At 42.8% G+C, this 19,012-nt stretch overlaps 2 protein-coding genes across 3 annotated transcripts; both read right to left on the bottom strand.

Moving 5' to 3' along the window:
• Positions 1-620: 620 nt before the first annotated feature.
• TMEM165 (transmembrane protein 165) lies at positions 621-11,421 on the bottom strand. 2 transcript variants are annotated; one of them, XM_030450133.1, is made up of 6 exons: positions 11,092-11,421; positions 9,442-9,667; positions 6,820-6,995; positions 5,869-6,051; positions 3,041-3,146; positions 621-1,562 (listed from the first exon to the last, which is right to left on the bottom strand). In XM_030450133.1, the coding sequence occupies exons 1-6, from the start codon at positions 11,266-11,268 to the stop codon at positions 1,486-1,488; spliced, it is 945 nt and encodes a 314-aa protein (XP_030305993.1). In that variant the 5' UTR covers positions 11,269-11,421; the 3' UTR covers positions 621-1,485. The 2 variants fall into 2 exon arrangements, with proteins under 2 accessions (XP_030305993.1, XP_030305994.1); XM_030450134.1 differs by having other exon boundaries at positions 9,442-9,664.
• Positions 11,422-12,418: 997 nt separating this feature from the next.
• On the bottom strand, positions 12,419-18,682 carry SRD5A3 (steroid 5 alpha-reductase 3). The gene is made up of 5 exons (XM_030450131.1): positions 18,477-18,682; positions 16,316-16,467; positions 15,717-15,911; positions 14,262-14,384; positions 12,419-13,760 (listed from the first exon to the last, which is right to left on the bottom strand). Exons 1-5 carry the CDS (start codon positions 18,680-18,682, stop codon positions 13,501-13,503), a joined length of 936 nt encoding a protein of 311 aa, XP_030305991.1. The 3' UTR covers positions 12,419-13,500.
• Positions 18,683-19,012: the final 330 nt, after the last annotated feature.

The following is a 19,012-nucleotide window of genomic DNA, read 5'->3' as shown; positions in this document are numbered from 1 at the left end:
TGGACAAAAAAAACCCCAAAACAAAACAAAGTGAAAAAACCCACAACAGCAAACCAAGGCAGTGCCTCACCTTGTAATTAGTGGCACTACTGCCAGCAGCATCCTTCCTTCAGGCCAGGACACCAATACTTAGACCAGGAGACTGAAATAATTTTCATGGCACTGTGTATGGCAGGCAGCACAACTGAAACCATCGTAAGAGTCTGAGAAATGTGGTAATAAGGGTTTTTCTGGGCAGGGAGACCTAAGATAAAGCCTGGGGACTGCTCTGTTTGGGAGCTACAAATGGAACGGTAGAACTGGTAGCGCTCCATATAACTTTAGCTTCAAAAAGGCAGATTTACAATAACAGAAAATGCATCTTTTATCTTTTTATGAGACTACTATTGAGTAGATCTTAGTGGGATATTTAAGCCATTAGCTCAGAAATTTAATCATCACGGAAGAGCAGAGAAAAGTACGTACTTCTGCAACCCACTCATCTTCAGTGGTCATCATTTTCAAAGTTTTTATAACTGGCATTTGTAACAGCATCCAAAATACACACAGTAGAACTTCTACACCTTAAGAACAGGATCACTAGGTAAACCTTTGTGGCAAGAATTACAGGAGCCATCAAATACAGTACTGAAAAAAAAATTAAATGGAGACACTATGTTTTATTAATACTCTTCCAGATTACATTTCTATTCCTAAAAAGAAAAACAGGAACACGTCTAAATCTAAGAATTCCATTATTGTTCACTCCTGGGAATGGAACATTGTTAAGTTGGACCATTTTGTTACTTTCCATATACTTTATTGTTTTAAAACTTAAAAAAGTCAAATATACTAGCTCCAGACATATTGCATATTGAACATGGTAGGCTGTTAATCACCACACATAAATTTCCTGATAAAAATCCCTGATTAAGAAGTCTTCCCTCTAAGTTTATAAAATTCTCTGTCAGTGGCTCAGCCACTCAATGGTATAGGAACTGCTCCCAGGTTTCTTGTTGCTTAGGTTATCCAGCCTTGGGCACACCCTGGAACTGAAGTCCTTGGAGGCTGAAGCCAGAAGTCTGCTACTTAAAACCTCCTGAGCAACGGGGAACCACACATGGGCTGCTTTGTGACACCTGAAGAATCAGCTCTTCAAGAAACAGGAAATGTGGCCATGTGTAAGAGAAGAAGATGAGAAAAAGCCTCAATATTTAGGAGAGTAGATCCTCAAAGCTCAGCTGAGCCAGGTCCAGCAGGCAAGAAAACCACACAACTCCCACCAAGGGAGCAGGCAGCACAGAATAAACAAACCAGGCAACAAGCAGATCTCCACTGCAGAAGCTGTCCATGAATGTGTCAGTCCCATGAATCATTTGCTATAAAAAGTTCAGTGTCTCATCTTCAGTGCTTGTTTAGCTGTAATTCTGTACATTATATACAAAAATGCACAAGGATAGCTGCTTGATGCTTTCATTCCTTGTACTTCTGCAATGATGAAAAATCTTAAAAACCAGAGTCTGGACTTATAAATAGTGCAGAAAATGCAAATGCTAAGAAGACAATGCCTCCTATGATTGTCACTGAAAAGAAAACACAAACCAAAAAAGCAATTAGGTACTGAAAGTTAAGTATCTTCCATGACACATTATAGACGTATTTTAAAATATGTCTGGCTCCCAAATAACCTTACTTTAAAATTTGTGCTGCAAACAGTGGTTGCTAGCTCAGAGTCAGGATGTCCATATGACATCCCACTGCCTAACTGCATCTACAGGAATACGTGCTGGTCCTTAGAAGGAACCTTTGTTTTATTTATTACTTTAGCTGGTATAAAACTGAGGTTGACACCTGCTCCTGAATATTGGGATGTATGAGGGGAAAATAAGATACAATAGTGTTGTGCCAGAGCAAGCCATCAGTTAAGAGTGACATAATAATTACCATTTTTGCACAGTTTAGGTAACTGCATTGAAAGAGAGTATCAAAAACATGAACAGCTTGCAATGGCCACAATCTGCTAGAGGTTGGCACAGTTCTCTGGGAAAGCACCACTGTATTTGGACCGTTCTCCTACTCTTCCAGCCAATGTACTAGATGGATTTTGCTCTAAGCAAGTAAGGCTGTTCCTATGGCCAAAGATTCACATTGAGTTTATGAGGAGCATATTAAATTATTAGATTAGCATTTTGTTACCTAGGAAATTTACCATTTCCTAGACAAACAAACATGACAGAATGCACACTTCACTTTTTGCATTTTAAGTTACTTTTTTACAGCGTCTGCAACTGCAGCACAAATATTCTGAATGAACATTTTTAGGAAGCAGCTGCACAGAATCCTTCCTGGCAGCAAGAAATCTCACTACATCACAAGATTAGTGGTTGAAGCAAACTGTAATCTAACCTAAGGAAAAAAACAAACAACCCTTACTGGTCCTTCCTGTTACAGATACCATTTATGCCACACACAAAGCAGCTTTTACAGGGCTGGTGTAACTTCTTAGTATGCTGTTCTCTGGTTAACCTGAACTCTTTACTCAGAATTGCAACAATTTCTATTATCCACTGTTAAACAATACATACCAATAATTAAAACCACTGTATTTCCTTCCTCTGGTTCCCTGCAAGTTAGCTAATAGTGAAGAAAAAAATGCTGCACCTGTGTATATTTTTAAACCTGGAACTACAATACCCATTCTGATTCCTTAAATCAGTCAGTGAACTGTTAAGGTCCACTCAGGCCAGACCACTTAGGAGCACCTCACACAAGGTGGTGGCACATGCTCAGACTCCACCTGGCAGGAGAGACATGCAGCCCAGGAAACAGCCCAGGAAACAGCCCAGGAAACAGCCCAGGAAACAGCCCAGGAAACAGCCCAGGCCACCCCCTGTGAGGAGAGCTGACTATGGGCAGGGTGGAATGGAAGAGAGACTAAAAAAAAAAAAAAAAGGGTATTTTGTTTTTTTTGAGAAACACTGTTTCCAAGTATGTCTTCATTTATACCACAAGCATTACCAGCATTAAGGCATTTCTTTGGTTGCAGTGAGTCTTCACTTACCAGTCCTAACAGAAATTTTTTGTGCTATCATTCTCCCTCCAATAACCGCTAAGCCAGTGCATAGACAATGTCCCACTGTCCCTCCTACTGCCACACCATAGGGGTCCTAAGGAAAAAAAACAGAAGGGAAACATCAGCACATTTGAAAACCCTCTAGACCCAGGACAGCCTCTTGCCATGAAAGAGAAGTGCCTTGATTCCCTGGCTGTACACTGTCAAGCATGGAGGACACTCTCTGGTGTCTGCTCTACCTTGAAGTCCAGTAACACCACATGTCAGCTACTGAGAGAGACTTAAATCTGCATCTGACTAACACAGGAGCATATGGCATGTTTCAACCAAGAACTACCTTCAAGTCATTAAATACAGTCACAGAAATTGCTCTGCTGTACTTAAACTACTAAGCAACCTCCAGAGGAAGGGTGGCAGCTGTAGAAAAACACAATATGCATCAGCTGAAAGAGCACCAACCTAATTATAAAAAGCAAAATAAATCCATCAACTGCAAATGAAAGCTGAAACATTCTGACAGTTTCACAAGGTTGTGCTACACCCTCTGCTCTCCACAATCACCCAATCAGCCCACAGGATCAGGACTCAAAGTTCCTGGAAACCTGTTTTACAGCCCCCACTGGCAGCAGGTGGATCTCATCCCTCAAGCCATTCCCTAGAGGTGCCCCCAGAAGCTGACAAGCCGGGATAGTTTCCTCTTGCATAGTATCTCTAGAAGTGCTCAGGTGCAGCAGCTGAGGCAAAGCCAGTCCAGCTGGGCACTACAGAGTTTCCTTTTCTGTTTCCTTAAACAGCTGAGCAATTTCTATACACAGTAAAGTACCAAGGTGTACAATCAAGTTCCTAAGGACTGTTCAGGGCTAGGTTAATTAAGACAGCTCATTCCCCAGGTATACACATCAAGACAGCCAAATTACCAACCCTTCTTCCTCCAAACGGGTACAAAAAACCTCAGTTGCAAGGGGAAAACCCCCTCTTGTTTTTAAGTTTTAGAAGGCAGGCATTCTTTATTATGGTGCTGGATGCACTGGAGAGAGCTGCAGCCTAACAGTGCATTCCTATCTGTCCTGCATAACTAGCTGTACAAGCACAAAAGTAAATACACACATTACATATGTATACTCATTAGTTTCCCAGGAGATAATTAACAAATTAATTCCAATTCATGGAACTCATTAACATTTGCAAATGTCCTTAGCACACTGCTACTTGAGTCTTTAGGTGGTCAGGGGTGTTCAGTACTCTCCATCACTGTGTCCCCCAGCTGAACTCAGTCTTTATGCATGCTCAGTCCAACCTTTGTCTTACCCTTATCATCCTCATCTACAGGAAACCAGTTCAGGTGTAACTTCCTTTACCAGTCCCACTCCAAGGGATGGTGCCCTAAGTCTGCCTCCTTACTTATCCATTACACATCTTTACATAGCTTAGAAACTACAAAAGGATTTTGAAAGTGAATCTTACTCTTCCATTTCATACCCTATTGCATAAAAAGTCCAAAGTCGTGGGTATCAAAGGGAGCTCTGTTTATTTGTTGTGACAGGATGGCCTAATTTCATGAGCAGTCACACAGTATTTTGCTTTATTTTCACTGAAGAATGTATGGTCACATCTGACTTGCCACACTGCTCACATCCCCATATACAGACAACTTCCTTCCTCACAAGCATTTCTATAATGCTCCTGCTATGTATCTTTAGTGCTTCAGAGACAAGGATTTATCTAAATGTATTATGGAACAACTGAGTATAAAAAAATTCCAGATGTAAAAGAAAAGAAGAGCCAACCATAACCCACTGATTTGGGAAGCCAAGATCAAGAAGCATTAAATTCAGTTTTTGTAGTATTCGTTCTGTAGAGCTTATACTGAAGCTTGACATGCTAAAGGTAAAAACATCTCACAGTCTTTAGCTGCAATGCTCAGCACTTCACAAACCAAAGAGTCTGATGGACACTCCCCAATGGGACACTCAAAGTGCAAAGCAGAAGTTGACCTCTGAAAAGATTTGCACCCTGCCTATATAAGCTTGGACAGAGGAAGTAGTGATTCCTGGTTTTCCACAAGGGCACTTAACTGCCTGAACAACATCATGCTGCCTCATTAGCTCCAAGCACCTCCCCTACACTGGAACAGGGGGATGAGGTTCCTACAGATTATAGCCTCCTTCATTATGCAGCTCTGATTTACCCCTAGGGGAGGTCTGGAAATGGACAGAAAGAACTGCAAGTCCTAAGGAAAGATGTAAATTATCAATGAATGAAAGAGCACAGGCAAGCTTCTTATGTTTATTAAAATGTTGACTATAAGCCTTAATTTTCATTGAAATATATACAGTTAAATACAATCCAACCATCTTACTGAATATAATTTCTTTTACAGTTTTACTGCACAGCAGTTCAGAGTTTAATTTAGTTCTTTACACTGTACACATTCACTTTTTAAAAGAGGTGTCTTTTTTAACTGCTTTATGTTTGCTGGGATGAAGATCTGTTTTTAAAGCTATTATGTTAAAACTGCATGACCACACAGATCAAAAACATCTTTTCTGTAACATCTCCTAACACTGCAACAAAACCCAATTGTATTTGGCTCTTGTTCCAGAAATGCCTGTGCACTTCCAATCATGTAACAATAGTTTTAATACCACAGACAGTTTCAGTGCCTTTATTTTCAGGTTTGGGCACAGTTGTAACACCGAAGCCCAGAAGGCAGCAGCTGTGGATCCAATACCTCCTGCATGAGTATTTTGTCTCTCACACCTTTCTGCAAGCAACCCAAAAAAGGCAAAGAACAGTGGGCATTCTGCCACACTCACCTCTCTGGCAGCCAAAACTATGGTTGTTAATTGGGACCGATCACCCCATTCAGCTAGAAATGTTAAAGTAAAAGCTTGAACAAAGATTGGAGAAATAAAATGTAGCCACTTCTTCTGAGGTATAGTGGTGCCTGCCCCCGATTCCACATCTCCTGGCCCATTTAACAGTTTAGTTCTCTGAAGCTGTGGAGGACAAATAAAAACAAACAGAAAAATCAAACAAACAAAAAACCAACCAAACAGCCATAAGATTAGAAATGTCACCTAAACAAACAAAATTAAATACTTGAAACTGTAAAGCCAGACATTTAGTATCTGGGATGCTAGCAGACACTGACTGCTCCATTATCATTGGATTATTTATATTAGACACCATTTTAAAAACTACCTACATACATGCACATACTTATGTGTGTGTATACATTAACTAATACATATACTTGTAATCATCTCTAGCTTCCAATTGCTGTCCATCTAGTACTGATTGCACTTGCCAGCAGTTTCAGCAGGAATGACACCTGGTTTCCAGCCACTGTTTTTAAAGCAAGGATCCCCTTCTTCCCAAGTGGTGGCTCTCAAATTAAGATTTGGTAAAACAAATGAAAAAAAAAAAATCTTAAAATCTATAAGATTAATATTCCACACTACTCTTTAGAAGTAGACCAGCATATATAGGAAATTTCTTTTATAAGAGACCTTTGTTGTAACATTACAAACTTCAGCATTATTCTGCCTGATCATAAAAAGAAAAGTAGAAGCAAGAGTAAACTGCTGATGCTTGCCACAGAACTCAGAAACAGTCCCTGGGGCTACTTCTGTCCCATTTACCACACATTTTTTGTGTCAGATTATCAGTCACAGACAATATGGCTTAACTCCTCAACGAGTACTATTTTGCAGCTTTACTGCTGTAACTATTTCATCAGCCATAATTCAAAGTTTATTACTTACTTCCTCGTCTTTTTTTTTAATTTCTGCTTGAACTTCCTCCAGCTCTTCCTGACCTTCATCTGGACTCATTTTCAAGCCTTCTCGAAGCATTCGGATACCGAAAATTGCAAACAGTGCTGTTGACACGTAGTAGGTGTAAATGCGAGGAATAACTGTGGTGGCATAGCCAAACAACACTGAAAAGAAAACAAATAATTTAGAAAAGTAAATACAAAGATCATAATTGTTTTTCCCACAGCTAAGAAATGCTTGTTAGCAAAGTCTCCGATTCAGATATCCACTGATAATATTGTCCTGTTATTTTTATATTTTTTTTCAAAGATAATGACACTCCAAAAACTCCAACCATTACTGCTTATACCAGAAACTGAAGTCTACTAACACAGAGAGGGCACACCATTCAAACTTGATGTGTTGCTATTCCCAGGAACCAGTCCAAGCAATGTTATCTTTTCTATCAAGGACTACACAAGGCCTGCCTTTCTCCAAGCATGCCATGAAATTATAATCTGTAATCATGTCAGATTAGTCATACTGCATAGCAATTAATTCAATTTTTATATATGACTACATGTTGGATAGCATCTCTTTCCAATTATTTCCTCTATCAGTTAGAATAAGATTTTCTGCAAGTTAAATCTACTAGACATAACCACAAATCATCCAGCTGGGTGAATCCATGCCTGTCTTCTTTTGCCAGCTGCAAATACCTGCACGTTACCATATTCCTTTCCCTCCCACACTCTCCACAAACACACAGTAAGACCAGCTTTGATCTTTCTTTAATATGAAAAGCATTGATCCCAGTTGAAGAACAAAAAGCTGCCTTCACAAGGCATCTACTTTTACAGGTACTGAAGGTGATTAAACTAAGCCAAAATGAGTTATCAAATAAGAAGAAATATGGATCTAGGAGTACTGCTTATTTCTCCACAAAGGCTAGTTAGCATTTTTTGGGGAAAAAAAGGCCTGTTTAAATGAGAGGAAATAAAAAACTTCACACCTAGTATTCAGGTCAGCTTGGACCATGCACTCGAACATGCTTCTGTTGTTTTACTCCACATGCTAAAAAGAAGCATAATACCATGTCTGTTTTCTTGCACAGATTTTCTTAGCTGAGAAATGCAGTCATAATCTGGAAATGAATCCACACTGCCACTACCAAAAATAAGAACTATGAGACCAAAATTAATCAGGCTCTGCTATTATTAATATGGCATACACATGGATGAATAAAAGTATTAGTTGCACAACTAAGTAACACAGAAGTCCAACTACACTTTTTAAAGACTGAAAAAATTAAAGCAGCACAAGAAACTACACAAAAAGATATTACAATTTTTTTAGCATCACTTGCATATACAACCATAGAAATTATGAAATAATCAGAACAGAAAGCTTATTTTGTCAAGCACAGCCTGAAAAAGCACCCCAAGTAGTTATTAATTGGAGCTAGTGAGTTTAAATTAGCACTAAATTAGATGAAAGACAGTGGAGAGACGGGGGTAGGAGGGGGAAAAGAAAAAAAAAAGTCCTTTCTGAAAAGGAAAAATTAGTTTAGAACCTCTAATCTGGGAGCTAAAGATGAAAAGCTTTTATAAGAATATTAGGAAAGATTTGAAGAAAGACTTAGTACAGAAAAAGGGAGATACATAATTGGCAGGAGAAAAGAGATTGCAAGATATAAAGAATAGTGCATTGCTTGCGGCACTAAATAACATTAAAGGAAGCAAGCAGCATCAAGGGCTGTTATATTAGGTGAGTAACAGAAGAAACTCATGTAATGCTACCATTACACACAGTTCAAGTAAAACTGCTCCAAGACTGCAACAATAATTGCAGCAATATATACAGAAATAACTACACAGTCAAAAAACTATTCATAGAAACACTTGCGAAGGAGCCTGAAGCCAGTTAGCTGGTTGCCTCCAATCTCTATAAACCAAAGAACAGTATTTCAATTATTTCTGAAATGGACATGGTAAGAAGTGAGCTGAAACACCTACAACAAAATTTATGCTGATACACCTGAAGGCAGCTCCATTTTAAGATCATGGCTACACAAGCACCTACAGCTACAAGTTCTTCAACAGCCACCTGACACCTCACTCCCCCTTCCTCCAGCTCTTGTCTGTCACTACCACACACCCCAAAGGATCACAGCACAATGTCACCTTACACTTTCACAGCTCCCAGCACGAATCCAAACTGCTACGCATACCGGGATTCAAGTCAAGTTAGGGGATAATTCATCACTCTATACAGAATAATTCCCCTCAGAAGGAAAGAAATGTCACTCCCACATTCCTTTAGGATTGCTGACTTAAAAGGAGCTAAAAATAAACAGGAAACGAGTGGCCCAAAAATCAAAGGAAGTTCTTAAGACTCCAAATTCCATTCCCCTTCCCTAAACTCATCGTGAGGTCTAGAGAGAAGCAGCACCTCGTTCCTCGTTACAGGTAAAAGCCTAAATATTCCATCTGAGCCACAGTCCCCAGCAAAACCATCACACTCCTCAAAACAAAACTGCATATACTTACTACCATAATATTCATTACAATCAAGATTTATTGATAAATACATACCCAGCACATTTTAAGAGATACAACAAAGAGTGCTAACCTGATAAACATGTCATCAGTCCCAGGGCAAGCATAGCACCAGCCAGTACCGTCAAGCGGTTGTATCGCATCGCCATGATGGCAGCAATGAAGAAGGTCTTATCCCCCAGTTCTGACACGATGATGACTGAGATAGCAGCCACAAATGCATGAATAAAGCCCAAGTTAGTCTTGTCAGCTGACTCTTCATTGACAAAGTGCACTGGAGCAACCTGGGAGGACCCCTTCTGTAGGGAAAGGAGGGGGAACAATGAAAATACACTAGTGAATTAGGCTTGAATAGTTAGCTCACAGAAGTACTGAGCCTTGTGTTTCTTCTGTTATTTCATACTGCATTTTAAGTACACATCTCTCATGCAGCATTAATCATCATTAACTAGTTACTGGCTGCCACATACCCCAAACTGCTAGTTAGGCACTGCGAGATCTCATCGTGCACCGATTATTAAAGCAGTACTCCACACTATTACCACAACATAAGAACAACTATTACAACAAAACATGGAAAAAAATGCTTAAATTCAGCTCTAATACTGTTGTCTTTACAGTCTCTTACCGTGTGCTTTTTACCTTGACCAAACAATGTTCTGATGTAAATATTAAGAACTAAACACTTAAAACTAAAACTGGGTGACTAGAGTAGCTCAGCAGAAATACAAAGTCCTTTCAGAAATTGTTGGGATCACTTTCTTCCCTTGCAGAACGTTTGCATCTCAGCTCCATTAAATTTTAGCACAAGTTTTCATCAGCTTTTTGTACATGCTCTGTTGAAAGCTTTCCAGCATTCCAAGCAGATCAGCACACAACAGGTCTCCCTCACTGAAGCATTTACTTTTACAGGAGTTAGATCTGTACAGCTGAAAGCAAGACCCAACTCAAGGAAGTCGATGTTCACATGTCTGAACAGAGGTGGCTGAGAAAGCTTGTTCCAGCACATCCACCAGCAGAGACAGATTTCAGTCTTCTAACATAATGACTTCCCAGAATCCCACTTTTAGCAATACTGCTTTGGGCTTTGATATTTAAAAGTTTCCATGTTCTGTACGACACATGATGACTTCCCAGAGTTCTTCCACCTTTACCAGTGCCGTAAATTTTTGAGTCTGATATTCAAAACCTGGCATGCTCTGTATGGTACATCAAGCCGTATGTTAACAATGTTTTCATTCCTCTCTGTTCTCACTCGGCTTTAGAATTCCCTGAGCAAGAACATCACTCATACCATTTAAAAAGTTTTAAGGCAAAGAAATAAATCCTACATAGTGAGGCAAAACTGGGAGGTATGAGTCGCAACTAAGTCTACTTTCATCTGCTTCTCTAAGGAAGATCTGGAGAGGTCGGTGTCCCCGCAGCATGTAAGCAAGTGGGACACAGGAATAATTATCTGATTTAAAAAAAAAAACAAACAACAACAATTAGCCCACTTTTTAATGTCGGATCTAACCCTCGCTTTCAGCAGAAGAGAAAGCACCTAAGAAAAGGGAATTCACATGTCCGGCGGCCTCTGAAAGACGAGAAGCTCAGCAGGCTGGGCCCGCCCCACGGCTGGGAGCTGCCCCAGTGGGGGCGACCGGGCCCCTCCCAGCTCCGCGGCCCGGCTGGGGGAGCAGGAGGGGGTATTGTGCAGGCAGCCGGCCCGGCCTCATCTCACCTCAGCCCGCGGTTCGACCCCCTGCGCCGCCGGCGGTGGAGGCGGCGGCTCCTTCTTCCTGACGGGCTCTTCCTCCGGAGCGGCTCGCAACCCCGCCGGGGCCGTCAGCAGCAGGGCCGCCGCCAGCAGCAGCGTGGCGGCCCGGGGGAGCGGCGGCGGGGACGGGGGCGAGCCCATGGCTGCCGATCGCGGTGCTGAAGGAGGGGGGGACAGGGGGCCCGGCGCTAGGCCCCTCTTAAAGGCGCCGCGTCATCACGCTGCCAGCGGCGCCCCAGCCCCGCGGACCCGCAACCGGCCCCCAACCGCTTCCTGCAACGGCTCGGCCCGGGGGGCGGGGCAGCACCGCGCCGATTGGCTGCGACCGACGCTGACGGAGAGCCCCGCCCCGCCCACCACCCCGCCCTGCACCGCCCCGCCGCATCCGGAGGGGCTGGGGTGCAGTCGGGCAGATACCTAGCGCATGGGGTGAGTCCCAGGCGTTGGTTTCTTAACCCTTTATCTGGCTACCGGCGTCCAGAGGGCAGGGGCAGGGGAGGGGCAGGAAAGGGTAGGGGTAGGGGCAGGGGAAAGGGGAGGGGCAGGGGAGGGGCAAGGGCAAGGGCAGGGGCAGGGGTAGGGGTAGGGGTAGGGGCAGGGGCAGGGGTAGGGGTAAGGGGAGGGGCAAGGGGAGGGGCAGGGGCAAGGGCAAGGGCAAGGGCAAGGGCAAGGGCAAGGGCAAGGGCAAGGGCAAGGGCAAGGGCAAGGGCAAGGGCAAGGGCAGGGCGGCTGCGCAGCGTTCCCGGAGGAGCGGGCGAGTGGAAGTGCGGCCCTTTTTCATTCGGAGTTGCCTCCGGGCAGGGCGAGGACGCCGGGAAGCCAAACGGCTGCTTAAGAAGGGGCGAAAAATAAAACAAACAAACAAAAAAAGTGTAGAAATGGCCTGGACACATTGAGGTTTCTAAAAAGCCAAGCATGAAGTAGCGTTTTGTACATGTGTGGCCCGAGGAGGGCCCAGCGCCCCAGTGCTGTCCCAGGAACAAGGACAGAAATGTGCTCCCTGAGGATCAAGAGATAGCCGGGTGCAGAGGAAGGAGAGAGCGGTAAAACAGGAGGCGCCTGGAGACAGGCGCATGGAGAGGCACTGACAAACAGCACGGAAAGATGCGGTCCCAAGGCAGAGTTTGTGTGTGCCCTGGTGCAGTGATGCTAGGGAGGTGTCGAGGGAGAGAGGATAAAGAGAGCCAAGAGGAAGCAAAGTGTTTTAAGCGAAGTAATTGTGTTTTGCAAATAACTCAGTTATAAAAAAACCTAAGCAAAATGTAAATAGAAGGTGTAATAAACTGTTTTACAGAGAATTCATCATATACTTCAGAATAGAAAAGTTCTCATATACAAAATAATATATGCACGTAAGTAGAAAACCAGCTGAAACACCAGCACCAGGCATGTACTACATCAGATGAACCGCTCATTCACTCCAAATTATTCACTGGTTAAGTGCAAAAAAATCCTTTTGCTGAACAACATCATCTCCTCAGCAAAGAACTTCTTTGCAACACTTGTCAGGTAAAGGTTTCTGTGTGTTCTGTGCTTCAGCAGCTCATTACATCTGCTCTCACATGCTATTTAAAAGCCAGTATAGTCGTGGTCAGCAGTCATCCTGGGTAACTGTCCCCTCTAACACGAGGGATTCCAGCTACCCACAATAAGGATGACAGAACCATAACCAACAAAATAATTTTCTGCAAGTTCTCTTCCACTGTCTCTCTAGACAGAGAACCTTCTATACTTCCCCATTTTAGGGATAAACAAATTTTAATCAATGAATTAATGCTGACTTTGGTGTAGAAAAGATACTGTAGAGAATGGGTCTGTTTATCTCTGCTGCTGAGCATGAGTCATTCCTCTACTGCTGCTTTCTCTACCAGCTCTCTCTATCAACAGGGAGGCAGATAAAGACAATACACAATTTGCCTCCCTCTGAAGTCATTCAAAGAAAAGAAACTAGGAAAACATGCTTAAATATTAATAGCAGACATGGCATGAAATACAGTAGTTCAAATGATTCCTCACACCATCCTTCCACTACACAGCTTTCACATCTATGTATTTTGGCTTGCTGCACAATAGCAGGAGTTTTGTGCATAGAATAAAACCACAAAACAAAAGAGAGCCATTTAGCATCTCTTCAGTAAACCTTTTTTTTTAGCTTGTACAATATGCACAGACCTTGTATTTCCCCACACAAATTGGTAACAGGAATGAGATTATTGTTAAAATTCTGAGCTCTTAAACTAGAATTAGAGAAAACGTGCAATTTTACCTTGGCTTTAAACCACAAAAATATATATATAAATCATAATACTTTTATTCCCTTATTTAAAACATTTCCCTGTTCGGACTAAAGATAATTTAGAAGAAATAAATATTCTAAAAAACATATGGTATAAATGCTTTTCGATGCTTTGGGTAGGAGCTGAAGTTTTTCTGATAGAACTCGTGACACAAAACAGCAGCCAGTGCCTGGTTGAAAAGAACATACATCACTACACACCACCACGTCACATTGTGGAATCCAAGCGTGATGGCCATGGATATATAAATGAGGAGCTCTGCAAAATAATGAGGGCAAGAAACTCTCTCAAACCAGTCTCCAAAAGGTACACTGTGGTTCAGGCTTATGACCTTTCCTGCAAGCAAGCAGAAAGAAACAAGTTGAGGACAACAAGCGTTAAACAAACTTTTCTCTTCCACTCACAATTACAGTTATCATCATCAGCCACCTCCATCTGATCTGGCAGCTTTGCACTTCTTAATTAAATGTCCCCTCTGGTTGTTTGTGCAAATACAGAGTGAGAAAAGCTATTTTTAGCTCTCACAGTGAAAAAAGTGAGGTCCCTGAAGAATGGCACAAGCCCTAAGCTCTGGCATGGGTCTGTCTTTAGGCTGCTAGAAGCTAGACCTTGAAATTAAGTTCTTTAAAACTATATATAAAGACACAGACACACCCCCCCTATTAATTCAATCTTTTTCCTGAATTGACTCATTTAATCTACTGGAAGTCAGTCCCACCACACTATGGGAAGTGAAAAATACTCCAGTTTTAAGGTGTTAGAAGCTACAGAACCCTATTGAAACAATCAGGAAAAAATTACCTAGGTAAATGGTTGGGCAGAAATGAAACATCTTACCTGATTTACTTTTTCTAAGATTAGCAAGAATCACGAGACATCTGTGTTGGTGAAGGGAGGCCCAAATGTATATCATTACTCCTACAATGTGATACCAGCAGATCTGCACAGAAAGACCTTTTCCTGAAGGAAATACATTTCATTAATATAAGGCCAGGAAATACTTTCCCAAGCACCATCCCATAACATTGTGTAAATTTTTTAAATATTACCATCTTACAAAATCCTAGCAGTGAGCCTCTGATCTCTTGAAAAATGCTTTTCCCTGCATCATTTAAGTATTCAGCTGGTAGTTCATCTCCCTGAACTGCTCTATGCTAAAAATATCTAGTTTTTAATCCAGTAGCTTGAACTACCACATGATGTAGTACATAGCTGATAGTCTAAGACCTCAATATTCAACACTGTAATTCTTAATCATCTTAATTAAAGATGTCATGGCTCAGGTCAACCTAAAGGTTGAAAGTTGTTTGTCCTGTTCACATAGAGATACACACATATATACATACATCTCTATGCCCACACATAAGCTCAGTGTCAACCATTTAGGACTAAAAAGATAAACTCTGTATTAAGAATAATTTCCAATGTACAAGTGAACACAGGATCCCTAAGAATGTACAAGATGTGAAAAGTAGAAGACAGGTGTGTAGTGAAACAAGGCAATCAGGCGTTGCTAATTATGAGGTGGGAGGTGTGAGCTTGTGTTAAACCCACCTGTGCCCAATTAGGTCTGACCCCAGCTGCGCATGAGCAGGACTTGGGGGGTCAATAAAAGGGGAGCTTCCCAACACACGCTTGGTTCACTCTTGAGTAGCCAGAGGATGAGGTCAGCTGAGTCTGGAGCAGAAGCACTGAAAAAGGCTGGCTGAGTCTGAAGGCAGGAAGATTGGAGCACTGACTGTTCACCTTGGTGAGAACACCTCTTTGACTTCGAAGCATCATGCCCCAAGAGAGGTTTGTCTGCTACACAGGTGTAGGGAGAAAAAGGTGTTCTCTATACATAGGAGATCTGATGATTACTTTTAAAAGTATCACTGGATTAAACTAGAGCTGATGTGGTTGGAAGTAGTTAAAATCTTCATTAAAGTTACATGCTTGGTAATTGCCCCCTTAGTCACAGGAAAAGCGCTGCAGCCGGCTCACGATTCATTTGTGCAGGGGAGCAGTGGCTCAGCTGTGAGACTCAATGGAATGTGTTGGCAAAAACAAGTCATATAAGTCACATTTCTGCTGTATTAACAAAGACATCACAGCACAAAGGGAAAGAAAAGGCAGAGCAGTGGCAAGTCAGAGGAGGTGGCAAAGACAGTCACTTTGAACAATGCCAGGAGGTATTTTTATGTATGTCAGTAATCACTTCTCACATAAACAGCCCTCTACAAAACAATATGCCACAATGGAAATAAATGAGAGCAGAAATGCATCTTTGGTAATAACTGAGCTGGCACTTACCATTCCTAACACTAGTAGGCACTTGACATAGCACAGTTGAGCCAAGAGCAAGGTAGTAACCAAGTCCAAAGCAATACTGCACGATATGGATGACACCGCTGGAAAACACGCTGGTCCAGAGGCATTCTGCAAGTCTTCGACAACTATGCAGCCAAAGCAGCAGGAGAACCAGGAGCACAGAGAAGTGTTCACTATCTGCTTGCAAATAAAAAACAGCAACTTTGAGACAGGAGCAATTTAACAGCAAGTGTTTTTAAAAAGGCTATTTTTTTCTCACAGTAAAATTTTACCCTCATTTTGAATTAAGTGACCCCTAGAGAAAACATTTGTACAGGTGAAGCACTGCTGACCACAGCAAGATTATTTGTAGAAGGGGCTAATGGCCCTTTCTGCCAAAACGACTGCCATAAGCCATCATATGCATAAAATAGAATGATTTCTACTTTGCATAATGACAGAGGGACTTGGTATTCCACCAGTCACTTGAAGCCTAATTTAAAAGAAGCTGATGAAGTAGCAATTGAAAAATAAATCAGCAAAGGGTAGTGTGCAGCTTTCTAGTATTTATATGGCTGCATCATAATAGCTGGAATACTTGCCTGTGTCCTCACTTTGAGAATCTCTGCCAACAGCATATTGCACTTGCTGAATCTGTGATGGCAGAGACACTCCAAGGAACTCAGCTCGGAAAAGCTGGATCAGCAGAAAGCCATTCCAGAGCACAGAAACCACATAAAAGTGAGTAAACCACCTGTGGGAACAAAAATGTTCTTCAGTAATGTTCTCATTGTTCCTTAGTTGGAAATGTAGCTGCAGGACACGCTTGCCTGATGATCAGTATATTCTCTTTTGGTTCCCACATCAGTAAATAGAGAACTCAGGACTCCCGAGGTCCCAAGCAGTAATAGCTCTAACACCTTCTTCACCCAGTGAAATACTTCCTGGAATAATCTCTAACTTAGCTTACCTTACTAACAATAGCTCCACTAAAGAGGAGAAAGTGTAAACTGTACATTGCAAAGTTATTCCTCAGTAATTACAAATAATTGTGATGTGCACATCTCTTTCTTTAAAATTTACACTACAGAAAGCACATCCAAGTTAATTTTCTGGACAACAGCAGAAGTAAATTTAGCCCCTCTCCCTCATTTTCTGCTTAGAAGACAAATTGCACTTGTATATTGACTAAAACTTATCACCACCTCCAAGTTTCCAGGTTTTTCCCTGCCCTCCTGTTACTCAGTAGACCTCTGTCACATCAGAACTTTCTCCACGTGCATTGCTTTTTTTGCTACCAGCAGACAAACAAGCCCTGCCAGCTTAGCTGAGACACCCTGTGAGCTTTCAGCAATCCTGGTTATGCTGGGAACATATCTGACCTTCAGAACAATCCAGCACTGCAGTAAGTATACGTATCATCCCTCAAGGAGAATGCTCACTGTTTGCCAGAACAACAATCACAACATTTGACAAGATGGAATGGCAAAGTTAAAAACATGCTCAGGCTAGTGAAAATATATAGCTTGTTTGGAAACAAGGTACAGATGAATGGAAACAGATAATGCTTCAGTGGCTACCTGAAAGAGGTATTCTCTATTCTTTCAGCTAGCAGGGTTATGGCTTCACCACTCAAGTAATAGAATCAATTTATAGATGTTGAGAGATTGAGACCAATTCCCTGAAAGAGCCATATTCCTCAGACACCATCTTCCCTAAGAAGAGGGAGTGGGAAACTTCTCTTGGAGAAAGGTCAACTCAACCAGCAACCTACCTTAAGAATGTGGCACTTTGCAGTAAACTGCAATTAAGAAAAAGCCTTCACAAGCCCTTATTTTTGCTGAGCATACTAGAGATCTTAATTGCATCCCTGAGTATTTCCTGTGACCAGAAGCCTGATAAGCAAGATACTACATTATAACCTTTCCACAAATAGCATGCTGCCCCACAAACCTTTTATGTTTGCTTTGAAAACTATGTATATAAAACATGTAGGTGATAAGAAACTTGGATCTTTGGGTTAAGTAGCCTCCCAGTCCTGTCCAGTTTGCCTTGCAAGATCCTGTGTTGGTCACAGACTACTTCTAGTAGTGAATCTCATTGATCAAACACTATGAAATCCCAGTAACATACATAAAACTCAGAATGTTGTTGGGTTTTGGTTTTCCCCGCTTTTCCCTTTTTCATCCTATTAACCATCTAATTAAGAGATGTATTTGGGTAGCACAGTGGTTCTTTTGCCTTTAGAGACTGCTCATGCAGGGTCCCTATCTTTATGTTATCATGCTAGTATCCTAAGTCACATTTTAAAAAGAAATGTTGAAGGAACAAGATGATGACTGTGAATGGGTGTAAGACAATAAATCCACAGTATTATCTGTACACCACAGCTACACTCAGAATTCTATATTCTCAGGTCCCTGACTTGAGCTTCAGGAAGGTTTGTGGGACTGGGATTCAAGGGATTCAGATTTTGTTCCAGCATGGGATGTGTGAACTCTGTACGATCGCAGCCTCCGCGCTGCTCAGCTGCCCATCTGTACAAACAGAGCAAACCCTGCACAAAAACATGACTCCAACTGTACAAATACACGCGGTGCTGTCTGTCCATGCTGTTTATTTTCCACACCTTCAGCTGAGCCAAGTACCCCGCGCTGCCGGGCAGCTCCCAGCCCCCTGCGCGGAACCGCCACGGCGCCCACTGCCTGCTCGGCGGGGCGGCGCGCAGCTCAGCGCAGGCCTCCGCGCCGCCCCTCCCCTCACCTCTTGGGCACCTGGAGGAGGCGCAGCCAGCCCGGTGCCTGCCCGCACCAGCCCTTCGTCTTCCCGTAGCGGAGCAGATCCTGGAAAAGCTCAGAAAGGCCAAGGCCGCCCCCGGGCCGCCGCGGCGAGGCCCGCCGAACCAGCAGCAGCGCTGCAAGAAACGCAAGGGCCAGCAGGGCCCAGGCGGCAGACAGCAGCACCGCCATACCCCGCCTCCGGCACCGGCCCGGCCCGCCCCGCTCCGCCCACCGAGGGCGGCGGGGCCTGGTGGCTCTTCCCCTCTCTCTGCCCTCCCTCTGGAAAAGTGGGGCCCGGCACGGTGCAGGGTGGCGGTGGAAGACCTTGCAGATGCTGCTTAGAACAGCCTGGTGTGTGTGGGGGGTGGGCTCTGTGTTTTGCATCTTTCAGAGGTTGTGGCGTCTCCATCGTTTCGTTTCGCTTCAGAGGCGGCAGGAAGCTGCGGCGGGGTTCTAAATGCTGAGGAGAGACAAACCCGCTCCTTACGCCATGGTTAGGGAATACAGAAGAATTTCCCA

Source organism: Calypte anna, chromosome 4A, assembly GCF_003957555.1.
Source record: "Calypte anna isolate BGI_N300 chromosome 4A, bCalAnn1_v1.p, whole genome shotgun sequence".
Lineage (NCBI taxonomy): Eukaryota > Metazoa > Chordata > Aves > Apodiformes > Trochilidae > Calypte > Calypte anna.
The sequence above is the reverse complement of the archived record's forward strand: the minus strand, read 5'-3'. Positions and strand labels throughout refer to the sequence as shown.

Excerpts from the sequence above, each read along its gene's own strand:
- TMEM165 (XM_030450133.1), bottom strand. The coding sequence starts at position 11,268 with ATGGGCTCGCCCCCGTCCCCGCCGCCGCTCCCCCGGGCCGCCACGCTG. Across the intron at positions 9,668-11,091 it reads GGGTCGAACCGCGGGCTGAG|AAGGGGTCCTCCCAGGTTGC; the intron begins GTGAGATGAGGC and ends CTTTCCCTACAG. Across the intron at positions 3,147-5,868 it reads TAGTTTTGGCTGCCAGAGAG|GACCCCTATGGTGTGGCAGT; the intron begins GTGAGTGTGGCA and ends TTTTTTCCTTAG.
- SRD5A3 (XM_030450131.1), bottom strand. The coding sequence starts at position 18,682 with ATGGCGGTGCTGCTGTCTGCCGCCTGGGCCCTGCTGGCCCTTGCGTTT. Across the intron at positions 16,468-18,476 it reads CTCCTCCAGGTGCCCAAGAG|GTGGTTTACTCACTTTTATG; the intron begins GTGAGGGGAGGG and ends TTGTTCCCACAG. Across the intron at positions 15,912-16,315 it reads TTCTCAAAGTGAGGACACAG|ATAGTGAACACTTCTCTGTG; the intron begins GCAAGTATTCCA and ends ATTTGCAAGCAG.